Below are 22707 nucleotides of genomic sequence, written 5' to 3' on the forward strand. Positions count from 1 at the left end.
TTGAGTAGAGAGAACAATAAAGCTTTTGGCTATTTAATAATCACAGATGATTCATAGCCTGCATAGTTAGCCCTCTAGACATGATGCCAGAAGATGAAACATTTTATTTTGCCAAGCAAAAGCGTTGTAAATAACTAATGGTCCCTAAAATGTACCTCATAATGCAAAGGATATTTTACTTTTTAAAAATCTCAGGAAAATGTACAACCCTTTAAATTGCATAAAGTTAGTTTTCTTCTTTTTAATCATTTTGCTTCAATTGGTGGAAATTTTGTTTGTTAGTGGTCACCACTTGGAACATAGATGCCAGAGCTTGTCTCTTGTTTGGGGAAACTGGTTTTCCAGAAGCAAATCTTATGCATGAAGTAAATGAACCATTAGACTTCTTCCATGAAATCATCCTAGAAGAATAAATTAGGACTATTTGTAGAGGGGTAGAGAGAATGCTGGAAGCTTAGTTGCTTTCATTGTTTACATCTAGCTTTACAGCAACAGGGATGTGGGGTGACTCTCATTCAGAGTTTCAGATGCATCAAAAGGGTATCTCTAAGATGTGGTGCAAGAAGGAGGCTGTGCACAGAGCATGCCCATGGGTTGCCTAAAATAGTTTTGGGTAGGGATAGAGTATGACAGATCTCAGATGCAGCAAGAGGAATGCTCAGGTGTGATCCAGATAACCAAAGCCCCTGACTCAAGGGGCTAAAGGTGAGGAGAAGGAAGAGAGGGGTCAGAGAAGGCCAAAGGAAGCATCTGTCTCCTTGACCTGACAACTGACATTTCCCTGATTTCCTTCTTAGTCCCAGGAGGGAGAGAGAGGCAGCTGTGTGGGATCAAGGCATTTGGTTAGACTGCAGCTGTGATGCATTCTCCTCTGGAACATCATTCCTGGCTCCAGAGGACAGGATGGGAATAGGTTAGTCAGAATATCAATGTCCTGGACGAATGCAGGAGACCCTCTAATCTTAACTTTTGTCCTTCAAAAGAGTAGCAAGAAAATTATATATTTCCTTGAAAATAAGGATAAAGAAGAATTAACCCAGTTTGCAATCTAGTCTTAACAAAAGGAAGAAGCCCTGTAGCAGCTACACTGTAACACTCAAGATTCAATTAACCCTTGACTCAGTCTGAAGATGGTTTTGAGGCAATTTCTGCAGCCTGCCTACTTCTGTGCTTTCACTGTAATCTATATTTGCTTTGATGATTCTGCAATAATCAATTATATGTACATAGATAATAATTATTCATTATCTTTAACTACTTATTTAAATATTTACTTTCTCTACCAGAAGAAGGGCATGGTGATAATTTATCTTTTGGTCTTCCACTCTAAAAAATGCCTTATACTTGGTAGGTTCTCAAACATCAATAAATGCTTGATAAATGAATAAATGAACATATGCATGGCTTAGTGCTTGAATGAATGCATAGTTCTACAATATTCTTGATTCAAGCTGGAAACAGGGTGGAACATGGCTGACTGGAAATTAGGAGTCATGGAACTGTAGCATATCCTTTCTTATTCTTTTTGAGGATGACTATAGAACCAGGAAGCTTAAACCTTCCTTAAGTTATTTGGAAAGAGAATCGAATTAAAATGATCTATTATTTCTGAATCCAACTGCCATCAGAGTTGAATTGCTATTTTTTAAGAGGAAAAGAGGGAAACATTCCTGCCTTTGGAAGAAATGGTTTTTGATAGAGCTGGGACTCCTACATATTATTTTGATCATATGCCAAAACTAAAGTGTATCACCATTGACCTAATTATTAAATTGAAGACAGAAATATAAAAACTTTTTGGAAATCAACAAGAATAAATCTTGGAGTTTGGACCCCTGCCACAGGGCAGAAAACAACAAAAAAAAGGCATGATATTTTAGGATGACCTGGCCTTTGTCCAACATGATGTTTACCAGATTGATGAAATTTGCTAGCACAACAATACCGTTCATCACTGAGACAACTAGAAAAAGAAGTACAATTCTTGGGCTTCCCTGGTGGTGCCATGGTTAAGAATCCGCCTGCCAATGCAGGGGACATGGGTTCGAGCCCTGGTCTGGGAAGATCCCACATGCTTTGGAGCAACTAAGCTCGTGTGCCACAACTACTGAGCCTGTGCTCTAGAGCCTGCATGCCACAACTACTGAAGCCCACGTGCCTAGAGCCTGTGCTCCACAACAGGAGAAGCCACCGCAATGAGAAGCCCACGCACCGCAACGAAGTGTAGCCCCTGCTCACTGCAACTAGAGAAAGCTCACATGCAGCAATGAAGACCCAACACAGCCAAAAATAAAAAATAAAAAAAAAAAAAGAAGTACAATTCTTATTAGCCTTTATTTCAGAAATGACTTTCTGGTAATGTCTTAAATAGAGTTTTATTTACTTTAATTAATAACCCTATTATTAATTAAAGAAGATAAAGTTTCCTTTACTGAATTTGGAAGAGCAACTAAATAATTCAGTCTAGCCTTGAAAATAATTGCATTTTGATGGAAGATTTGGAATTATATTAAAGAATGCTCATTGAAAAATAATTAAATTTAGGAAACCACTTTTTTCCTGTTACTATTGCTGAATAAATATTAACTCAAAACTTAGTGACTTAAAAAATAATTTTATTTTGCTCATGATTTAAGTTACAGGGAATTTGAGCAGGGCTTAGAAGGGCTGCTCTCGCTTGCGGTCTCTCATGCATTTGTAGTCAGGTGTTGGCTGAGGCCATAGCCATGGGAAGGATGGCCCAGACTGGACCTAAGACAGCTCACTCTCGTGACTGGCAGTTTGTTCTGCTGTTGCCTAGGAGCTCAGCCCTTCTGTCATCTGGAGTGTCTCACATGGCCTCTCCAGCATAGTGGTCTCAGTGTAGACAGACTTCTTACATGACCCCTTGATGGCCCCAGAGCGAGCATCCCAGAAGGACTGGGTAGCAGCTGAACAACCTTTTCTGACCTCACTCTGGAAGTCACGCTCTGTCACCTTCACCACGTTCCCTTAGTTCAGAGAGACAGCATAAGGCCATACCAGATGGGAAAGGACAGGAACTTGACTCCACCTTTTGATGGGGCTGGACAAGTGTGTATTGAAGAAGAACATGTAAGATGGGAGATATCATTAATGCCAAGGAAGGCAGAAAGGACGGGAGGGAGGAAGGGAGGGAGGAAAAAAGGGAGGAAGGAAGGGAGGGAGGAAAAGAAAGAATATCCTAATATAAACAAAGACTGATATTTTACAGATTTGCAAGCCTGTAGGATTTGCCATGATTGAATTAGGGTTAAAGTGACCGCGAACAGCTCTTTGGGGGGGGGTCTAATTGTTTTGGGGGAATATGTGCCTACTAAACTGAGGGGTTATCATCTGAAGGTGGGGAGCTTGGTAGACGAGTTGTTCAAAGGTCTTGAACTTCATGGGAAAAATGATGACTATAACAAGCCCACAAAACGACTGACGAGAAAAACCAACTCAGAATCAAGTGCGTTAGGTGAAAAATCTGTGTGTGATAACAACTGAAAAATAGATTGCAGCTTACAGGTTAATATGCGTTATAATTGTATTGTACAGAAAATAGAAAACAATCATTTGTCACAGACTTACAGACTAATAATCAGCAAGATAGAGTTTTACCCTCTCTTCTCATTATTATTATTATTATTATTATTTTTGCGGTATGTGGGCCTCTCACTGTTGTGGCCTCTCCCGTTGTGGAGCACAGGCTCTGGACACACAGGCCCAGCGGCCATGGCTCACGGGCTCAGCCGCTCCGTGGCATGTGGGATCTTCCCAGACTGGGGCACGAACCCGTTTCCCCTGCATCGGCAGGCGGACTCTCAACCACTGCGCCACCAGGGAAGCCCTCTTCTCATTATTGATAATAATTACAGGTACCAGGAGTTGGGGCCCTGCTATGCACTATAGTAGGAAATTATTTTATAGAATAGCTTGTTGAATTCTGAGCCAGTTGCATCCTAATAATTTGGGAGATTTATTATGAGAATATATACCTTTATGAAAGAAGAATGTGAAGAGATGATTGTAACAAAACATAGCAGAAAAGATCTTGAAGCTATGGCCATGAACTTTTCACAATGGCACAACAGAATATACTATGATTTTAAAACTAATCAGTCAAAAATTTATTTCTGTACATAAGGCAGTAAGATCAAAGCTCTCATGAAAAATAGTCATTTGTCCCTACTTACCCAGAACTTACAGAAAAGAAAGAAAACTAAAATGTGGTATAATACATAAGTTGATAGATCAGAATTTTGGAGGAGTTTGTTTTCTGGAGTGGTTATGACAAATATTATAGAGGGGGGTGGGGATAGTGGGTACACTTTAAAGGATTGTTAGAATGGAAATGGAAAAATGAGTGGGTGGAGTATTCCATAAAACAAATTATATGAACAAAGTGAGTAGCTGGGAATAAGCACAGTATGTTCAGGGGACAGTGTAGATCAGCATCTTTTAAAAATATGTACATCGTTTCCAAGCATCCATTGCATATCAGGTAGTTCTAGAGTGAGGACTCATGCATCTTGTTCTTGGTTTAGTTTAGCCATGAGGCACTGTGGAGAAGCCATTTAACTTCATTGGGTTTCTGTTCCTTTACCTATGAAAAGAGAGTATTAGACTGGCTTGAAAGTTCCTGATCTCTGGGACAAGTAAAATTTGTTGAATGTTGAACAAGTTACTTTCTTATGAAGGTCAAAACCAAATCCAACAAAAGAACAACCACCTGGCATCTGCTATCAGAATCATTTTTTAAAAGAAGGTATATTTAAAATGGAGGCAGGAGCTAGTCTCAGAAATGTGTGTGTGTACATGTGTATGTGTGTCTAATAATTTATATTAAAACTAACCAAATTGCCCTCATAGTTTTCTGATTATGATATAGGCGGATAAGAACCTCATCATAGAGTCTACCTGATCAGAATTTGGAAACCACAGATTAGCTGATACTCAATGGTCCTTCCCTTTGTGACATTCTAAGAACTCATAGCTAGGATAATTTCCCCTTTGTATTCTGCCTAAATGTACAGCATGTTATTGGGTCTGATGTCAGAATAATTCTTGTTGGGGATACAAATAGGAATGATAGGGGAAAAAAATATCCTGTTGGAAGCCAGGAAATTAGGCTTTTCATCTGCATGTTGTCACTCCTAGCTACATGAGCTTGTTCATGTCACTAGACTTTTTCTAAAAATCATCTGAAAAAATGATATTATCATGCTGCCTCACCTGTCTCATTGGATTGCCGTGAGGTAAATGAGATAACATATTTTCAATTTTTTTATAAACTGTAAAGCTAAATAAAGTTTTAATAATAAAGTGCTGATATGTGAAGTCCCTCAAATGAATATGAATTTTCTAGTAATTCAGAGAAGATTATAGGATTATGATTTTAATCACTATAACAACTCTCTAAGAACTAAGCTGCAGAAACCACAAGCCTGGTTTTTTTTATGCTAAATCTTCAGGGAAAAGATGTATATAATTCATCCCAAGCAGTTCCTGTTACTATAAAATTCTAGGATGACATTATCAAAATTGTCAGCCATCCAGATATATCATTTTCTCTTCACAAACGAAATGTATCTTCACTTTGGCATTGAACAATTGTTAAGGGGGCCACTATAATATAAGTTCAACAATGTATAAAACTAAGCATAAGTGGGAATTAAGACTTTGACAAAGAAGCCCATGAAGTAATGATGAAATGTAGGCAGTAACTTTTCTACAAATGAAAGGAAATGTGCCTTTTCTGTGTTGAAGAACACTAATTATCAAAGATTTGGCAGAAGTCTACCACTCTTAATTGCATGAAATTAGCAAACTGACATTTCTGAAAATGGCAGTGATCATGAGTGTATAGTGCAGTTAAATATCCTCCTACAAGGTAGCTGTTCTAGTGGTTTGCTGTTCATCGCTGAAAACACTTCATTTTGGTTATTTCTCTGTGAACTATTTCTGTAGTGAGTTCTTGGAATATATTTATGCATGTGCAGAATCACCTGCACTTTGATATTCAAATTTATAACCATAGCTGATCACTGAATTGGGAACTAGACTTTTTGCCATTATCAACAGAACAGTGATAATGTGAACAAAAAAGATTTTTTTGGAAAGAAATCAGAAGTTGGTACTTCAGATACATTTTCTGTAATTTTCATGGCAATATGAAGATAGGAATATGGTTAGCATGATAATTTACCTGTATACTTACATAAGATTGAAAATTGAAAGGATATCTTCCCAACATAGCAGTTATTATATACCCTGTTTCAATTTTCCTTTTAATTGAAAACTGTAGATTGAACTCTTTTTTCCATGAGGATGTGGGCAATTTCTGTCTTGTTCCTGCTATATTCCCAGAGCCTAATAAATTAATGGTGTCTAAAAGGTATTCAATAAGATGTTATTGAATGAATGAAAGAACGATCTTCAGCACTTTAAGTCTAAGATATGATGGAGATGTTGAAAAGCGTTTCTGATTTATGTTATGCAATCTTAACATATGAAAATGACCATAGGAATTTGAGTTAATAAAATATCACATTTTTGCTTACATCAATATGGAACAAAGCCAATGGAAGAAAGAAAGGAAAAAGGCTATATAATTTAATATTTTCTCCATTAACATTCATAATGATAATTTATTTTAAATGCCATACCTTTTGAATAAAAGCAGTTTATCCTTATACATCTAGTTGAATGACTATTGAAATGTCTTTTTTTAATGCCATAAGCATTTGGTTTTTCAATGTGTTTACATTTATAAACTAAAAACAATAACTCCATTATTTAGATATAAATTTAAAGTCCAGAAGTAATGCTTCATATAATAAATTTTTTTTTTTTTTTTTGCGGTATGTGGGCTTCTCACTGCTGTGGCCTCTCCCATTGCGGAGCATGGGCTCCGGATGCGCAGGCTCAGCGGCCATGGCTCACGGGCCCAGCCGCTCCGCGGCATGTGGGATCTTCCCAGACCGGGGCACGAACCCGTGTCCCCTGCATTGGCAGGCTGACTCTCAACCACTGCACCACCAGGGAAGCCCTGTTTATGATTTTTTTTTAAACTCATTTGACTTTGTTGGAAAAGATAGAACAGATATTTTAAACTACAGTTGATATAATTCCTAGAAGAAGAAAAATATGGTAGCAGTAAAACTATCACTGAAACACTGATTTCTCTGTAAACACATCCTTTGTGATTCTGTAGTCATGTGTCCCTTTTCACTGAGTGCACATTGCTTTTACTCTCATGCTAGGTCTGGACAAAGTGCCAAAAGATCTTCCCCCTGACACTGCACTGCTGGACCTGCAAAACAACAAAATAACTGAAATCAAAGATGGAGACTTTAAGAACCTGAAGAACCTTCATGTAAGAATTATTATTTATTTGAGTTATAACAAGATCTTACTCAAAGTATTTTTGAAAACAAAACTTAGGTAAGGCCAAGATTACCATATGGTAATAAATAAGCACATAAGTGTTTATTAAATTTTCTTTTTAGGGGGTGATAAAGGAGCAAAGCAACATGTTCATTAACCCCTAAAAAAACATCCAGTTTTCTTACATATACCTCATATAACTTTAGTATTGGCTTTCTAAAAGATATGTTATATCTTAATCTTCTCACACATTTTATTGATTAAAATCTTTATCTTCCCAATTAGAATGTACTTCAATAGTGGAACAAAACACAAAATGGACTGATCTTAGTATTATTTTATTTCATTGTTTCTTTTGTTTTGTTTCATTCATTTTCTAAGACATGCAGATGGCTTTGTAAAGGCTCAAAGACTGACACCAAGAGAAAAAAATAAATGTCTATATAGCTATATAGTTTGCTTTGTATTTAAGATTATGCATGCTGCATCCTTATCTGTATCTGTGTTTTTATTCTGCTTTTTCACTTCCTTCTACTCTATTGTAATGTAATACATCCAGTCTACCAGTCAGGATGGCATGATCAAGGCAAGATTTAGTTATCAACTTTTTGACAGCCAAGATGAGAAAAGCAATAAACATTTGTCCATTAGGAGAAAATTTTACCAGACTTTTTTTTTTTTTTTTTTTTTTTTTTGTGGTACGCGGGCCTCTCACTGCTGTGGCCTCATCCCGTTGTGGAGCACAGGCTCCAGACGCGCAGGCTCAGTGGCCATGGCTCACGGGCCTAGCCGCTCCGCGGCATGTGGGATCATCCCGGACCGGGGCACGAACCCATGTCCCCTGCATCAGCAGGCGGACTCTCAACCACTGCGCCACCAGGGAAGCCCAATTTACCAGGTTTTTAAAAGGAAGCAAAGAATTTTTCCTTGAGATTTTAAGATTGCCCATGGAACAGTTAACAAAAATAATAGCAAGTTATAAAATGGCATCATCAAACTACTGAAGTATCCAACAATATAAGCACATTATGATATAAATAGTGAATATTTAAGGCACTAAGTAAGAGAAGAAAAAGACATGCTCTTATATCAGGGTAGCCAGTTAATGTTTTGAGAGAATATGGAACAAAGGGGACATAGAGGATTAGCAGAATTTTGAAAGGAAGAGAAGAGTTTTCTGTGCAAGAGGAAAGGAAAGGCAGAAGAAAATGAGCAGCAGACAAAAAGAGAAGAGGGCTGAAGTGAAAGATACAGGCTCCAAAGTAGTGGACGGTAAGGCTTGTGCTGGAGGTCTTGAACCCTGGACCAATGGGCTCCTTCTCCACTGACAGGCTACTGGACATGGGCCCCTACTCACCTTCTCTCTGCTTTCATGTTATGATTTCACTAGGAGTGAAACGATGGAGATTCCAACAAAGTTTGTCAGTGAGTATTTAAACTATCATTGGAATAAGTTAAAAGAGGTGATAATAAAAAATGAATATATTAGTTTTAATAAACTAAAGTATTAAAAAGCTTCATTTTTTTTTGCATAACTTTAGCCTAAAGCTACTTTTTTAAGGAAGGAGAATTCTCTTATACCCAACTTCCTGTATGTTTAAGTATAATCTCAATAATTTGTTTAAATTCCTCATACCTTAAGTAAGAGATACCTAGTTTCTGTGACATTCTCACTAAATCTGGTGTTTGTAACAATGTGTTCTTTCTTTTCCATGTGTCCTGCTAAGTATGTTTTTAGGCAACTTATCATCTTGGCAATCTCTTTCTTTCTGCTTTAAAGTATACACTGGAAGAAGACAGAGTTTATTAGAGCTTCTAACCATTTAGAGGATGCTAAACAGCTATCTTTCTCTTACTCTTTCATTCATGACCATTTCTATCCCTGTTATTATGCAAATAAACATCATAATTTCAGCCAGGAAAGCCACCCTTGAATGAGAAGGGAGAGAAATAAAAATTTACCAAGGATTAAAATAGAAAGGATTTAACAGAAAAATGTCACCTTTTTCTCAATAATTTTATTAATTTACAACCGTGCCTCACTATGAGCAGTATATATTGCTTAAGAGTAGTTGTATACTTATATATAGCAGAAAAAATACATATTCTATAAAGTAATGGAAAATTCAGTATAATAATATCAACATTCAATATATTTCCTTTGAATTAAAGTTTAATAAATCTAATTTTAAAAGTTTTTAAACTTCCCTGGTGGCGCAGTGGTTGAGAGTCCACCTGCCGATGCAGGGGATACGGGTTCGTGACCCGGTCCAGGAAGATCCCACATGCCGCGGAGCGCCTGGGCCCGTGAGCCATGGCTGCTGAGCCTGCGCGTCCGGAGCCTGCGCTCCGCAACAGGAGAGGGCCACAGCAGTGAGAGGCCCGCGTACCACAAAAATAAATAAAACAAAGATTGAATAATAGCAAACACTTCTTTAGCCATTACTATATACTAGACACTGTTCTTAATATCTTGTGTACATTAACTTATTTAATTCTTATAACTATTCTAATGAGGTAGACACTCTTGAGAACACGTTTAATACAGATGAGGATACTCAGGCGCAGTGAGGTTATGTTACTTGCTTACTGTCACACAACAAATAAGAGCCAGAGTTTGAGATCTAAACTGGGGAACAGTCTGGCTTGAGTCTGTGCACTTATAAATTGCCTGTAAATATTATAGTAACAATAAAATCCCTTAAACAACACCTGGTACAGTGTGAGCCCTACATAAATGGCTTTGGAGAAAATTGTGCATACTGTTAAGTCGGGTTTCAACATTTTTTTTCAGTTTTATTGAAATATAATTGATATACAGCACTATATAACTTCAAGGAATACAGTATAATGACTTGACATACATATATTGCAAAATGATTACCATAATAAGTTTAATTAATATCCATCATCTCATACAGATATTTAAAAAAAAGAAGAAAAACAAATGTTTTCCTTGTGACAAGAACTTTTAGGATTTATTCTCTTAGCAATATTCAGGCATACCACACAGCAGTGTTAACTATAGTCATCGTGTTGTACATTACATCCCCAGTACTTATTTGTCTTATAACTGTAAGTTTATACCTTTGACCACTTTCTTTGATGAAGGTGGTAAAAATGCTTTTACTCCCCCTTCCACTCGATTTCTATTGTCAGTCACTTTTTTCATCACCTCTCCCCTACCTACCAGGCTAGATCACTTTTCTTTAGTTACCAGAGAAGTAGGCAGTCCCGATTTTTTGAGCCTGGGCTTCAATTTCAGGATAAATAGTACTCAAGGCATTTCCTGACCCTTGAGCAACAAGGTCTCTCCTAATTAGACTTCTCTCGGCCTCTTACCTAACTAATGATAATCCATTTCTGCTTGTGATTCTTTTTTTCATCAGCCGATCTCCTGAAGAATATCTGCGGTTCACCTTTGATTCTTTCTCTGTTTTGTCATTAACCAATGTAATTAGTCAGCTTTTTCCCATGTTGACATCTTTCCATTGCCTGTTATAATATTATAACTATGCTTTCTTAAATACATTTCCCTGTGTATGAAACTAACATTAACCATCTTTAGCAGTACTGTATATACATGAGTACCTTTTTTCACATATGGATCTGTTTTAGATGAAGCTCTAATTTATATATATCTTAACATTTTACATCATGATGACCAAAATGTGTATGGTTGATTCATTTTTCACATTTATTTTATTCTGAAAGTGGAGATGCTTTTTGCTGGACTAGACCTTTCAACCAACACTGCCATTTGAAAAGTGCTTTCCAAAGAAGCAGATGGAAATATGCTATATGCATGATCATTTTTTAATCATCACAACAACCCCCTGTAGGTGTTATTATAGTTTCTACCTTACTGAAGAAATAATTGGGAACAAATGTCACACCACCCCAAAATTTAGCAGCAGTTATTATTACTACAGCATACTCACCAGTAGAGACATTGTCTAGTTATTATCTAGGAAAAGAAGTAATATTTTATTACCTGAAATTTCAGATAACATCAGCAGGTTGATTCTTCATAATAGGTTTCAACATTTAACGTAAAGTAAGACAGATTTTCAGACCACGTTTAATTCATTTAATTGTATCAGTCTTTCAGAATTTTCTTCCAGGGGTGGCAATTAAGGACAGCCTTTGCCTTTATAATTAAGCATCTACCATTTTGGCTGCCTTTTAATGATGCAAGTTCTCTCTTCTCTCCTCTAGCTCCGGCTTTTACTGATTTTCTGGACATTTTGCTTATTAACATCAATTTCCTATGACTTTAACCCTCATGGGTTTTTGAACTTTCTGTAATAGTCTTTGAAATTTCCTAGGATTTTGTTTTAATCAACCAATGTACCTGTTAGGATTAGTTAAAAGATTATGTATGGGCTTCCCTGGTGGTGCAGTGGTTGAGAGTCCGCCTGCCGATGCAGGGGGCACGGGTTCGTGCCCCGGTCTGGGAAGATCCCACATGCCGCGGAGCGGCTGGGCCTGTGAGCTATGGCCCCTGAGCCTGCGCATCCGGAGCCTGTGCTCCACAACGGGAGAGGCCAGAACAGTGAGAGGCCCGTGTACCGAAAAAAAAAAAAAAAAAAAAAAAAAGATTATGTTACTTGTAATAAGTTTTAATTAGTCAAATAATGTGAACTATATGAGGATGTACATGGGTCATGAAACCAGCTGTTACCTTCAGAAAGTAGACCTGCATTTCTGAGACAGAAAGTTCTCACTGTTCTATTACTCTAGTTCCTATTTTGCCCCTCTCCATTTTCATATGCTCCTAAAAATGTACTACAATTGAAAATACAAGTTTCTTAAACCTTGGTAAAATTATCCTAAATTCCTTAGGATTAGTTGATAAATTGACTTAAAATAATATCAGTGTTGTTCTGTATACATATAGTTCATTGGAGGAGAATGAGGTAGTCCAAAAGTAGGTGTAGCAATATCTGTAGTATAACAATAATGGATTACAAGTAACTTCCTATATGAATGGAACTCAGAAACATTTTTAAATTACCCCAAAAATAACATATTTGACTACATAAAACCCTTATATGTAAAAAGGGCAAAAACAGAAGAAAAATATATTGTCTCTGCATATCCTATTATCTATACCTTTATTCTGTAAACCAGTTATTAAAATACATTAAAACTTAAGAAAAATGTGAAGTTTTGTGAGCAAGCAATCCTTTTCCTCCAAACAATAAATGGTAGCAAAATAAAAAGGAAATTTGTTTAACCTCTCAAGTGACAAGGAAATGCAAAGTAAAGCAATGAGCTACAACATAATGTGCTAATTTGGCAAACTTTTGGAAGGCGATTATATCTAACTCTGTGAGGCTGCAAGAAAATTTTACTCTCTTGCATTGTTTGTGATGTTATAAATTAGTGCCACCCTTTTGTAGTGGAATCCATGACAACAGCCAATGAAGATGGACTTTTAGGTTGAAAAGCTGACTGCAGAATGGATGCCTGTGGCACATGATTCTTTTCAGGTCACTCTAGTAATTTCAATATTTTGGAGTATTTATTGTTTAAAAATTAAATATCTCTATCTATCTATCTATCTATAATCTGTATTTTATCAAATTTTTCTCCCCTTTACTCCTGATGTTCAGGTCCTCATATGTTTTCAAGTAAAGGAATCAGATCGGTTTAATTTTTTTCTGATTTCTTCTAATTTTGCAGATTTCTCTGCTAGTCCCATGAATGGAATGAATAAACCACACACTTGCTTTACATACATATTTATGTGTGGAAGGTTTTGGAATTAAGATGTTGCTTTTGTTCACTGTCTACAGACGTTGATTCTTATCAACAACAAAATTAGCAAAATCAGCCCTGGGGCATTTGCACCTTTGGTGAAATTGGAACGACTTTATCTGTCCAAGAATCAACTGAAGGAACTGCCAGAGAAAATGCCCAAAACTCTTCAGGAGCTGCGTGTCCATGAGAACGAGATCACCAAAGTGCGAAAGTCTGTGCTCAATGGATTGAACCAGTTAATTGTCGTAGGTACAGATATTCTTATAACTCTAAGACCAGGCAGGATTCAAGGTTCACCTTAAGAGATTACAAGTAAGCTTTAGCTACAGGAAGGTAAATTAGCTGGAACTTACATGTCTTAAGACTATAGAAATAACAGTAGCCGGGCCAGGAGAAATGGGATTTTGAATCTGTGCCTTAAGACGTTTTTATTCTTGTCCTTGAGGATCTGAGAATGTGGAAGAAAGCTCTAGGGCTGATGCTACACTAGCTGCCGCATGCCCAAGGTACAGGATGGAATTAAGTAGTGCTTATTAGAGATATTTGGAGGATACCTTTCTGTTGTGGGAATTTGTTCTAGTCTGAACATCTATAAATCATTTGCCTTAAAATGTGTTCTAAAGCTTTTCTCTATGTGTGGTAAAATATTTGTAATTTTATAATTGGCTTAAAAAATCCTAGAGTCAAATTATTTTAACAACATTTTAATATATCTTAGTAAAGTAATTGCTCCATAATAAGTGTGATTTATAAACACTTACTTTTATTGATTCTAGGCAGACCTGTGTATGGACCTTAAATAATTTTGTTGTGATAGTTTTTGTTACTATTGCTTTTTCATAAATCTTTGGGGTTTTTTGTTATTGTTTGTTTTTTGATTGTTTTAATAAGGGAAATTTTTACCCCATTTGCCATCCCTTTGAGAAGCATGTCCTTTAATTTCTCTCTTGTTTTTCAGGCAAGTTGTTATTAACCCAAATTTCTTCTTGTTGAACAGACACTACTCTGACTTGCAATATCCTCAAATTGTCCTCTAAAAGCTTTGCACTTATTGCATTTATAGAACTTGGCACCAACCCTCTGAAGAGCTCAGGCATTGAAAATGGAGCCTTCCAGGGAATGAAGAAGCTCTCCTACATCCGCATTGCTGACACCAATATAACCACCATCCCTCAAGGTGACGTAAATTCTCCAAAGCAATTTGAATATCTAAATCCAAAGGCTTTGACACTAAAAAATGGTTTTGGAAATTTGAATGGTGACTCAAGTGGCCATTCTCTATCCCTTGAAGTGTTTCTACTGAACCTAGCTGACCACTGGGCCCGCTAGGCTCACAGTAGAGATGGCTAGACTCTTTCACCTATAAAGTCTCTTACATCTAACATAAAATGTAGGTTAACACACAATGATTTTATGTTATGGGACTGTGACATCACAAAGAAAAAAAGTACAATTATTTAAAAAAGAGTGCTTTAGTGGTAATTTGTTAAAAAAACTGATACGTGGAAGTACCTCTGATATTGAGCCAATTTTTACTTTGAGTCTCTAATCCCTTAGTGAATTCCTTTCCATCTTAGGACATTCTAGTCATTACTATCTGAATAACAGGACTCACAGTGGTCACATTCTTATTTAAGAGTGGTGGTGTGTGTTGTAAAGAGTGTGGATTTTGGGGTTCATTTGCGTGAGTTCAGACTGTCACTAATTGGCTCTACGATCTTGGACCAGTTATTCAACATCTATGACACATTTTTTAAATCTGTAAAGTGGTAATAATATTAACATCCACTTCATTGGGTTGTTTTAAAACTAAATAAATAGAGAAATATCTGGCCTGTAGATAAGTCGTGGATTAATATTACTTTCTATTATTCATTGAAAGTGTTTTAAACACTCCTTTTGCCTAGGCAAAGTACAAACACTGGAGACAGGGCAGTGAATAGGATGCAGACCTGCCTTCAAGGATCTTATTGCATAGAACAAAGACAGGCAAATAAACGGCAATCATCATAGCCACAGGGGTAAGCTCATCATGCTAAGGCTTAGCCAGGAGAGGCACATAAGCCAATCTTTGTGAAAGAAAAGGCATCAAATCACCAAAAATAAGTTTCTCTAAGATTTACATTTTTCTGGTCCCAGGTTTTTCAGTCTCACAAAACTGCCTCTGTATTCTCAAATTTTCCCCTTAGTCTGGCCCCTCCTCAACTTAGATGTCTTATTCCTGAATTGGGTAGAAAATATAGGTACTTGCCCACAGAAAACAATTTCCCTTTACTGTGCTTCCACAGAAACTTCAAGTCTAGAGAGTACGGAGTCCATAGAATGGTTCCTTACTACCCCCTGCCCTCTCCACAGTCTTTTTGCTACAAAGTATGTTTTTGATGTCCATTAATAGCAATTACTGGTGCAGATGATAGATAGATAGATTAGATAGATAGATAGAAGGAGATTGATTTATAGTTCACAAAGTACTTTCATGTTGAGTCTGACTTGTTACATGTAACAAGTAATTTTTTAATCCCCAGTGCAAGGATTTTATATTTGTAAATATATTTTTAATTTATATTTACAATAGTATATTTTATTATATATATATACATATACATATAATTTTCTATATTTATCTTGCCTAAAGCCTTAGAGCTGTAGGAGGTGAAGTAAAGTAGCTAGAATTTAAGGTCCAAGTATTTTGCACTACTTGATGCTGCCAGATGATTTGCGTTAAGTACAATCTTTGATTTTGCTGTCCTTCTAATTACATCTCCTAAATATACCTCAGTAACACATTCATCACTTAGTGATCAGTTTTCCTTGATTTCTTATATGTGTCTATCCCTATGCTAGGTGCTCTTTTCTCATCTTCTCTAGCTTGCTTTTATTTACTCAACTCTTAATAATATTAAAATCATAGTAAGTAAGTTTTATTAAGCACTTGTGCCAAATGCTTTTCATGGCTTCTGTTATATGAATCTCAAAACAATCCTTTATAGTAATATTATCACACCTATCTTATAAATGAGGAAAGTAAGTCTTAAAGAGATAAAGTAAATTGTGACCAAGGCCTTAGAGCTAGGAAGTGGCACAGCTGGGTTGTGCTGGGCTGACATCAGGGCTCATGTGTTTGACCATTTCACTCTGCTGCCGTCTTAAGTCCTTCTTTCCTGTGAATATTTATGCCTGTGTCATGTATGAGTCTACCTTTCCTAGGCTGGGACCCTTACGCCTGGACGTCACCACTTTCCAGGAGTCTTAATTTCCATATATTATGTCCCATCACTGATGGACATGAAAAGGCCATGGAGGAGTAGAGAGATTATAAATTCACACTCTGGAGTTAGACCAACCTGGGTGAGAGGCCTGACTCAATCATTTAGCTGTTCTGTGACTTCGGGCTAGTTATTCCACATCTCTAAAACCTCAGTTTTGTTACCTATAAAATGAAGGTATTAGTGACACCTATCTTCTAGGATATTTGTGAGGATTAATAGATGTATCAATAAATAAGAATTGTAATATATAGAGAGAGTACTTGGCCCAAAGTAAGCTCTCAATATATTTTCTCTTAAAAATGGAAAAGGGGGCTTCCCTGGTGGCACAGTGGTTGAGAGTCGGCCTGCCGATGCAGGGGACATGGGTTCATGCCCTGGTCTGGGAAGATCCCACATGCCGCGGAGTGGCTGGGCCCGTGAGCCATGACCGCTGAGTCTGTGCGTCCGGAGCCTGTGCTCCACAACGGGAGAGGCCACAACAGTGAGAGGCCTGCGTACCGCAAAAAAAAAAAAAAAAAAAAAAAAAAAAAAAGGCAAAGGAAAAGAAAAAAAGTAATTTGGCTAAGTGCTATAGTGGCAAAGGCTAATGATATTCTTTATAAATTTGCCTCTCTCCATCCCACTGCAAAATTTCCTTCCACAGTCAAACTTCCCATAACTTTTTTTTTTTGGAAACTGATGTCCCAAAAGGGAAGACACTTAGAAACAAGGTAAGAATGATGGATGCGATGATAACTGGTGTTCCAGAGACACTACATTTTTTTATTGTCTTTTCATAGTGATAGGGAAAAAAGGACATACACTCATTGCTTTGTTATATACTCACTTGCTTTCTTTATAGAAGTATTTTAAAAATCCACGTTTATTTATTCTAAGGAGACTCAAGTTGAAATCCCTTATTCCAAGAGTGACTGATTTCCTGACATTTACTCATAAGAATAATGCCATTGTTATTTCATTTCCTTCATTTAAGAACATGTTATTTTAACTCTCTTTGGCCATCTGGGAGCATATTACTTTCCCCACTTAGTAGCTAGAGAGCCTACAAAATGGGTAATTGTGAATCTGTTTCCTCATCGATGAAACGAGGTTAATGAAAAATAATTTATACATTGAAAAAAATTACATGAGCTAAGTTATGAAAATGCTAATCTCAGTGTTCAGCACATAACAGACATTTAGTAAGTAGAAGTTCCTTTCCTTAGTATGTCTCCCACACAAATCATACTACTATTGAGAAACTAATAGTCATTTTCAAATCAAATATGGAATAAACTTTTACATTAAATAGATGATCTTGACAGAATTCAGTGGGTTGCAATGAAAATTTCAGACCAAACATAACCTGTGATTTTCCAGTTTTATTCTTTATGGACAAACAACAAATACTATTGGGTTGGCCAAAAAGTTTGTTCGGGTTTTCGTGCAACATCTTACCAAAAACCCGAACGAACTTTTTGGCCAACCCAATTTCTGCTAAGCAGATGTTAGTTCTACATGTAACCAATTTGCTATTTTCTTTGTAGTTGTTGCTGTTCTTGTAAATGGAACAATATGCCATTTAAAATGCTGTATAAAAACCTAATAGAGCCACAGATGGCAGGAAGAAATGAAAATAAGAGATTTAAACTTTTAAATTTACATTACTAAATTTTTAGAAGTCGTAGCCATTCACGAAGTACTATCCAGAGGTTTAGGGGATACTTTGGATTTAAAATTTTTTCCCCAGGTGCCCCACATATGGCAGATCACTTGATTATAGGTCTCTGTACTCATCTTGTATAAAGAAACAGTTTTGATTTTAAAGGAACAAGTAAGTGTTAGCTCTTGCTACACACTGTATTACAGAGGCATTTGATGTTTTTATGGAAAACTTGATTAAAACTAAAGCCAGCACAGTATATAAGTGTTAGTTATTAATTATGCTCATTAACAAAATACCTGGTTAAGTTTGTTTATAGGTTGAACTTATACACAATCGCTTTATTGTAGTGCAAATGCCCATCTCCTCATTTTACAGTTACTATCCTTTGTCAATGGCAGTGCTAGCCCATTAACAAAGCTGTAAGAAACTAATGAGATTCAGGGTTTTTCTTCAGTTCTACAACTGTATCCTGACAGTGGCTAAGACAAAAATCTACTACATGATAAACCCAGACCATGTTTTTGTCATAATAAATCTAGGAGCAGAGCAGAAAGGGCTTGTACTACTTCCCAAAACATATATTATTGTATAAAAGGGATGAAGGAAAAAGATGAAAAGCAAAACTCATGAATCAGATGCAAAGAAAATCCTTTGAAACTGTATGTCTTTTGGAAAATTGATGGCACATGTTCTCATTAAGTCTTTGTACATTCTCTAATTACAGTTATCTACTAATTTAACTTCTTATATTTCCATATTGCAGGTCTTCCTTCTTCCCTTACTGAATTACATCTTGATGGCAACAAAATCACCAAAGTTGATGCAGCTAGCCTGAAAGGACTGAATAATTTGGCTAAGTAATAATATTCTTTCATAACATTCTATCAGTAAAATGGCTAGGTATATTGTGCCTATATGCTCAGAATTAGAAACATGATGATTGATTCTTTTGCCTAAACCACATTTTTTGTTGTTGTTTCTATAAACCTCAAACTTCAGCTTGCCCAATTATTAATATTAAAAAAAAAACCTAATGAAATAGTGTTCTTATCATAACCCCACCAAAATCACCCTTATTTTTTATGAATACCATATTGTTTTTAGATTAATTTAGATATATCATATGTACAAGATATTTGATTAAATCAGTATATTCATTCAATCTGTTCTAACTTGACTGTATGAAACAGAAGGCTAAGTAAATTATAACATAGTATTCAGAATTTGAAAATGTATTAAAATGAAAGCTACCAGACATGGGAATACTGGGCATCTCACACTACAGTACAGAATAGTTATCATGAGATTCTCTAATTCCTATTCTCTAAAGAGTTTAAAATGTCTCGGGACATTTAATGTACTCTAAAAAAACTTTTTTTCTGAGCCTTCTTAACTTTTTTTTTCCTTATAGATGATCACTAGTGCCCATCCTGCTTTCTAACCTAACTTCAGTCTTTCTGTATTTGCAATGTGGTGAAGCAATGAAAAAAGAGTGCTGGCAGACCCTTTCAGCTGTCTTCAAGGAGCACTCTGCTCTTGATCCACACGTATTGCTGAATGTTCTTACAGAGAAGCACAGGGTTGTACCAAATTGGCTCTCCTTTTTTTGCACATAAATTTCATAGTGGATAAATAAATATAAAGCATATCATTTGTCTCTGAGAAATACCTAAGAGCAGATGGATATATAATGCAGTTTTTCCCATTTCTGTGGGTATCCCCCAGTGACCCAGTGGAGCGTGAGGCCTGAAGGTGTCATATGCATGTGACTATAGCTGCAATATATAACCCTGGTGTCTCAAATGATAAGAAATCCTTTATCTAAAGCTATTTTAATTATACTCTCTAATGAAGAAGATATTTTTCAAAATACTGTTATGCAATACCTACCTTTCTATGTTGATTCGGTCCCTCTAGCTGGAGAAAACTGTAGGAAGATAAGTTGCATTGTTTATTGTGTAGAACTGTGTAGAACAATTGCACTGTTTATTGTGCATTGTGTAAAACTGTCTTTTGGACAGCTATTGTTATTGGATTATTATTATTAGGAGGAGGAAGAGGAGGAGTAGAAGTAGCAGTTGGGCTTGACCATAGTATAAAATTCTAAATATGGTAAATCAGTCGTAATATTTGTGCCATTTTAGAAAAGTTTATTTTGTACTGAAAGTGGTATGGAGATTTTGAGTTTCCTCTCTTTAATATAAAATCATATGCTTTGTATCAAATAGAAGCATAGAAGTATAAAGAGCTAATAAACTTTGAAAAGGTCAATAGAAATGAAGATTTCTGTTTAAATGGATTTTGAATTCCATTCATTAAATCAGAGGAAAATACCTCATTGGCCAACAAACTTTCCCAACTCTTGACTTGACTAAATACATTTCTCTTTGGAATCAAGTCCAGAAAAATCCATCTATTAAGCCATCAAATCCTTATGTTTTTTGCTCCTCACTGATTTTGGAACATGAAGGGTATTTTGGTGATGAAAATCAAAACCGAGGAAAGGAGAAAAAAGCAGCCACTGATCTCAGAACACTGTTGCAGTGCAAATATTCTGATTAGTTACTAGGAACAAGTGAAGAGAAAATACTGTATGTCCCTCTGCAAAAAAATAAAGTGTTCTAATCAGGCAAACTTCCCTTTTCTTATTAAGCATATATATCATCATCTCCCCTAATAGATGGAATATTCTTCGATGGAAAGAATCATGGTGGTTTTTGAGCCATGTCTCCTCTGCCCTCACAAGCCTAGGATAAAAGTCTTTAACATAATAGCTTCTCAAAGACATTTGATGAGTGAATATAAATTAATCATTGAAAATGTAGTTTCCTTCAATAGATAATTAAGACTATTATATTCTAAGAAATGTATTAGCCCAAATTAGATATGGGATTTAGAGTGCTATAAGAAATAGAGACATGATTCTGAAATAGAAAAGGAAAGACCAGAAATAAGAGATGAGAGTTTAAGACTGGGAAAAAACAAAATATTATGAGACAAGATGCCAGATTGATAATCAATAAGTAAGACAAACCAACTGTGCTATTAATAGCCTAAAATCAGTACACTTTCATCTCAGTTATTTCAAATACCAAGTCATGATTAAAATTGGAAGACTTTGGTTACCTAAACCAACATCTAAATGCCAAAAGGGCTCAAAGATCTCAACTAGCTGAAAGTAAGCAGGAATCATCCTACAAAAAGGACCCAAGTCTTTTTCACTAAATTTGAAGGAATCCAATAGATTCTTCCCCTTTCTCTTCCTAGGAACTTTCTGGTTCTCTTCCACAACCTTGTTGCCTCATCTCTCTCTGCCCTTTTGGATTGACAGAACCCTGGTTCTGACAGAGATTTATTCCTAGAATGTTGGGTACACAAATTTTGTCTTCAAGTCAACTTCTCCTGACTTTTGAATCCCATTTACTGTGAGGGGACATCACAGCTGCAGACTCTCACTTGTTAAACATCTAATTTTAAAAAAATACAACCCAAAACCTTGAGTGGCATTGTATAAGAAATGTCAGAGGGGCCAAGATCAGGGTCAGAGATCAGGGCTCTAGAGGCCAGAGATCAGAGATCAGTGTCAGGAGGCCAAGAATGTTGGCACCAGGCATATTCTGACAGTTAACAGATGGTCACTGATAAACTCAAACAAATGTAAAATGCCAATTCTGTTAACCTTTGTGGCAGGTAGGTTTATTGACTCATTAGAACCTTTCACTTTTTATTTACAACAAATAAATTTGCGTAATAAATATACAATTGCTTGGTTTACAAAGTGCCGGAAATGATAATGTTCCTTTTATTTTTCTCTCAAATGAATTCACTGTATTCATTATACAGTCAATTCAGCAGCTATTCATTGATCATATCAAGTTCTGTGTTAGTACTGGATATACCACAAGACAGTCACTTTTCTCAAGGCAGACCCACAAGTACACAGTCCCTAGAGTTTTACAAGAGGGTGATAACAGGATGCTATATGAGCATTCACTAGGGGTACACTGTATCCAGTCTGGTACTGTCAGAGGAGTTTTAAAGAGGGTAACTCTGAGCTGAAACCTTAAGAACAAATGGGCTCTATCCAACTCAGAAAGTTTGGAAAAATCACATTAGGCAGAGCTAACAGTAAGTACAAAAACAAAACAAAACAAAATTCTTTTCCTATTGACTTGATTAATCACACAACGCCTGTAAGAAGGCATCCACGTGTAGCGTATCCATTCATTTCTGTTTTCTGTTGCAGGTTGGGACTGAGTTTCAACAGCATCTCTGCTGTCGACAATGACTCTCTGGCCAACACTCCTCATTTGAGGGAACTTCATTTGAACAACAACAAGCTTATCAAAGTGCCTGGTGGGCTGGCGGATCATAAGTACATCCAGGTAATGCAATGCCACTAACTATTATGAGGGATATCTAGGGAGCAAATCCTCCCTACTGGGATGCTAGGAGGCAGGAAGCTCTGCTTAGAAATTCTTTTGCAGAGATATTTTTAATGATTCTACATATTCATTCTAAAGGTTTTGTGAAATCTATAGGTTTAAATTAGTATTACTTTTTAAAAATTAGGACTACTGCCTTGAACTTACTATAATGCTTGTTTCCAGAATGTAATATTTTTTTTATGAAGCAGGG

The 22707-nt window shown here is 36.4% G+C and overlaps 1 protein-coding gene across 2 annotated transcripts in view; it reads left to right on the plus strand.

Annotated features, from left to right (window-relative positions):
* Positions 1-22707, plus strand: part of DCN (decorin) — a 37621-nt gene that overhangs the window by 9187 nt on the left and 5727 nt on the right. For both annotated transcript variants that reach the window (XM_060112173.1, XM_060112174.1), the window contains exons 3-7: positions 7266-7378; positions 13191-13404; positions 14219-14332; positions 18833-18926; positions 22316-22454. In XM_060112173.1, the coding sequence (XP_059968156.1) occupies positions 7266-7378; positions 13191-13404; positions 14219-14332; positions 18833-18926; positions 22316-22454 (674 nt within the window). The remainder of the gene's footprint in view (positions 1-7265; positions 7379-13190; positions 13405-14218; positions 14333-18832; positions 18927-22315; positions 22455-22707) is intronic.

Source organism: Mesoplodon densirostris, chromosome 11, assembly GCF_025265405.1.
Source record: "Mesoplodon densirostris isolate mMesDen1 chromosome 11, mMesDen1 primary haplotype, whole genome shotgun sequence".
Lineage (NCBI taxonomy): Eukaryota > Metazoa > Chordata > Mammalia > Artiodactyla > Ziphiidae > Mesoplodon > Mesoplodon densirostris.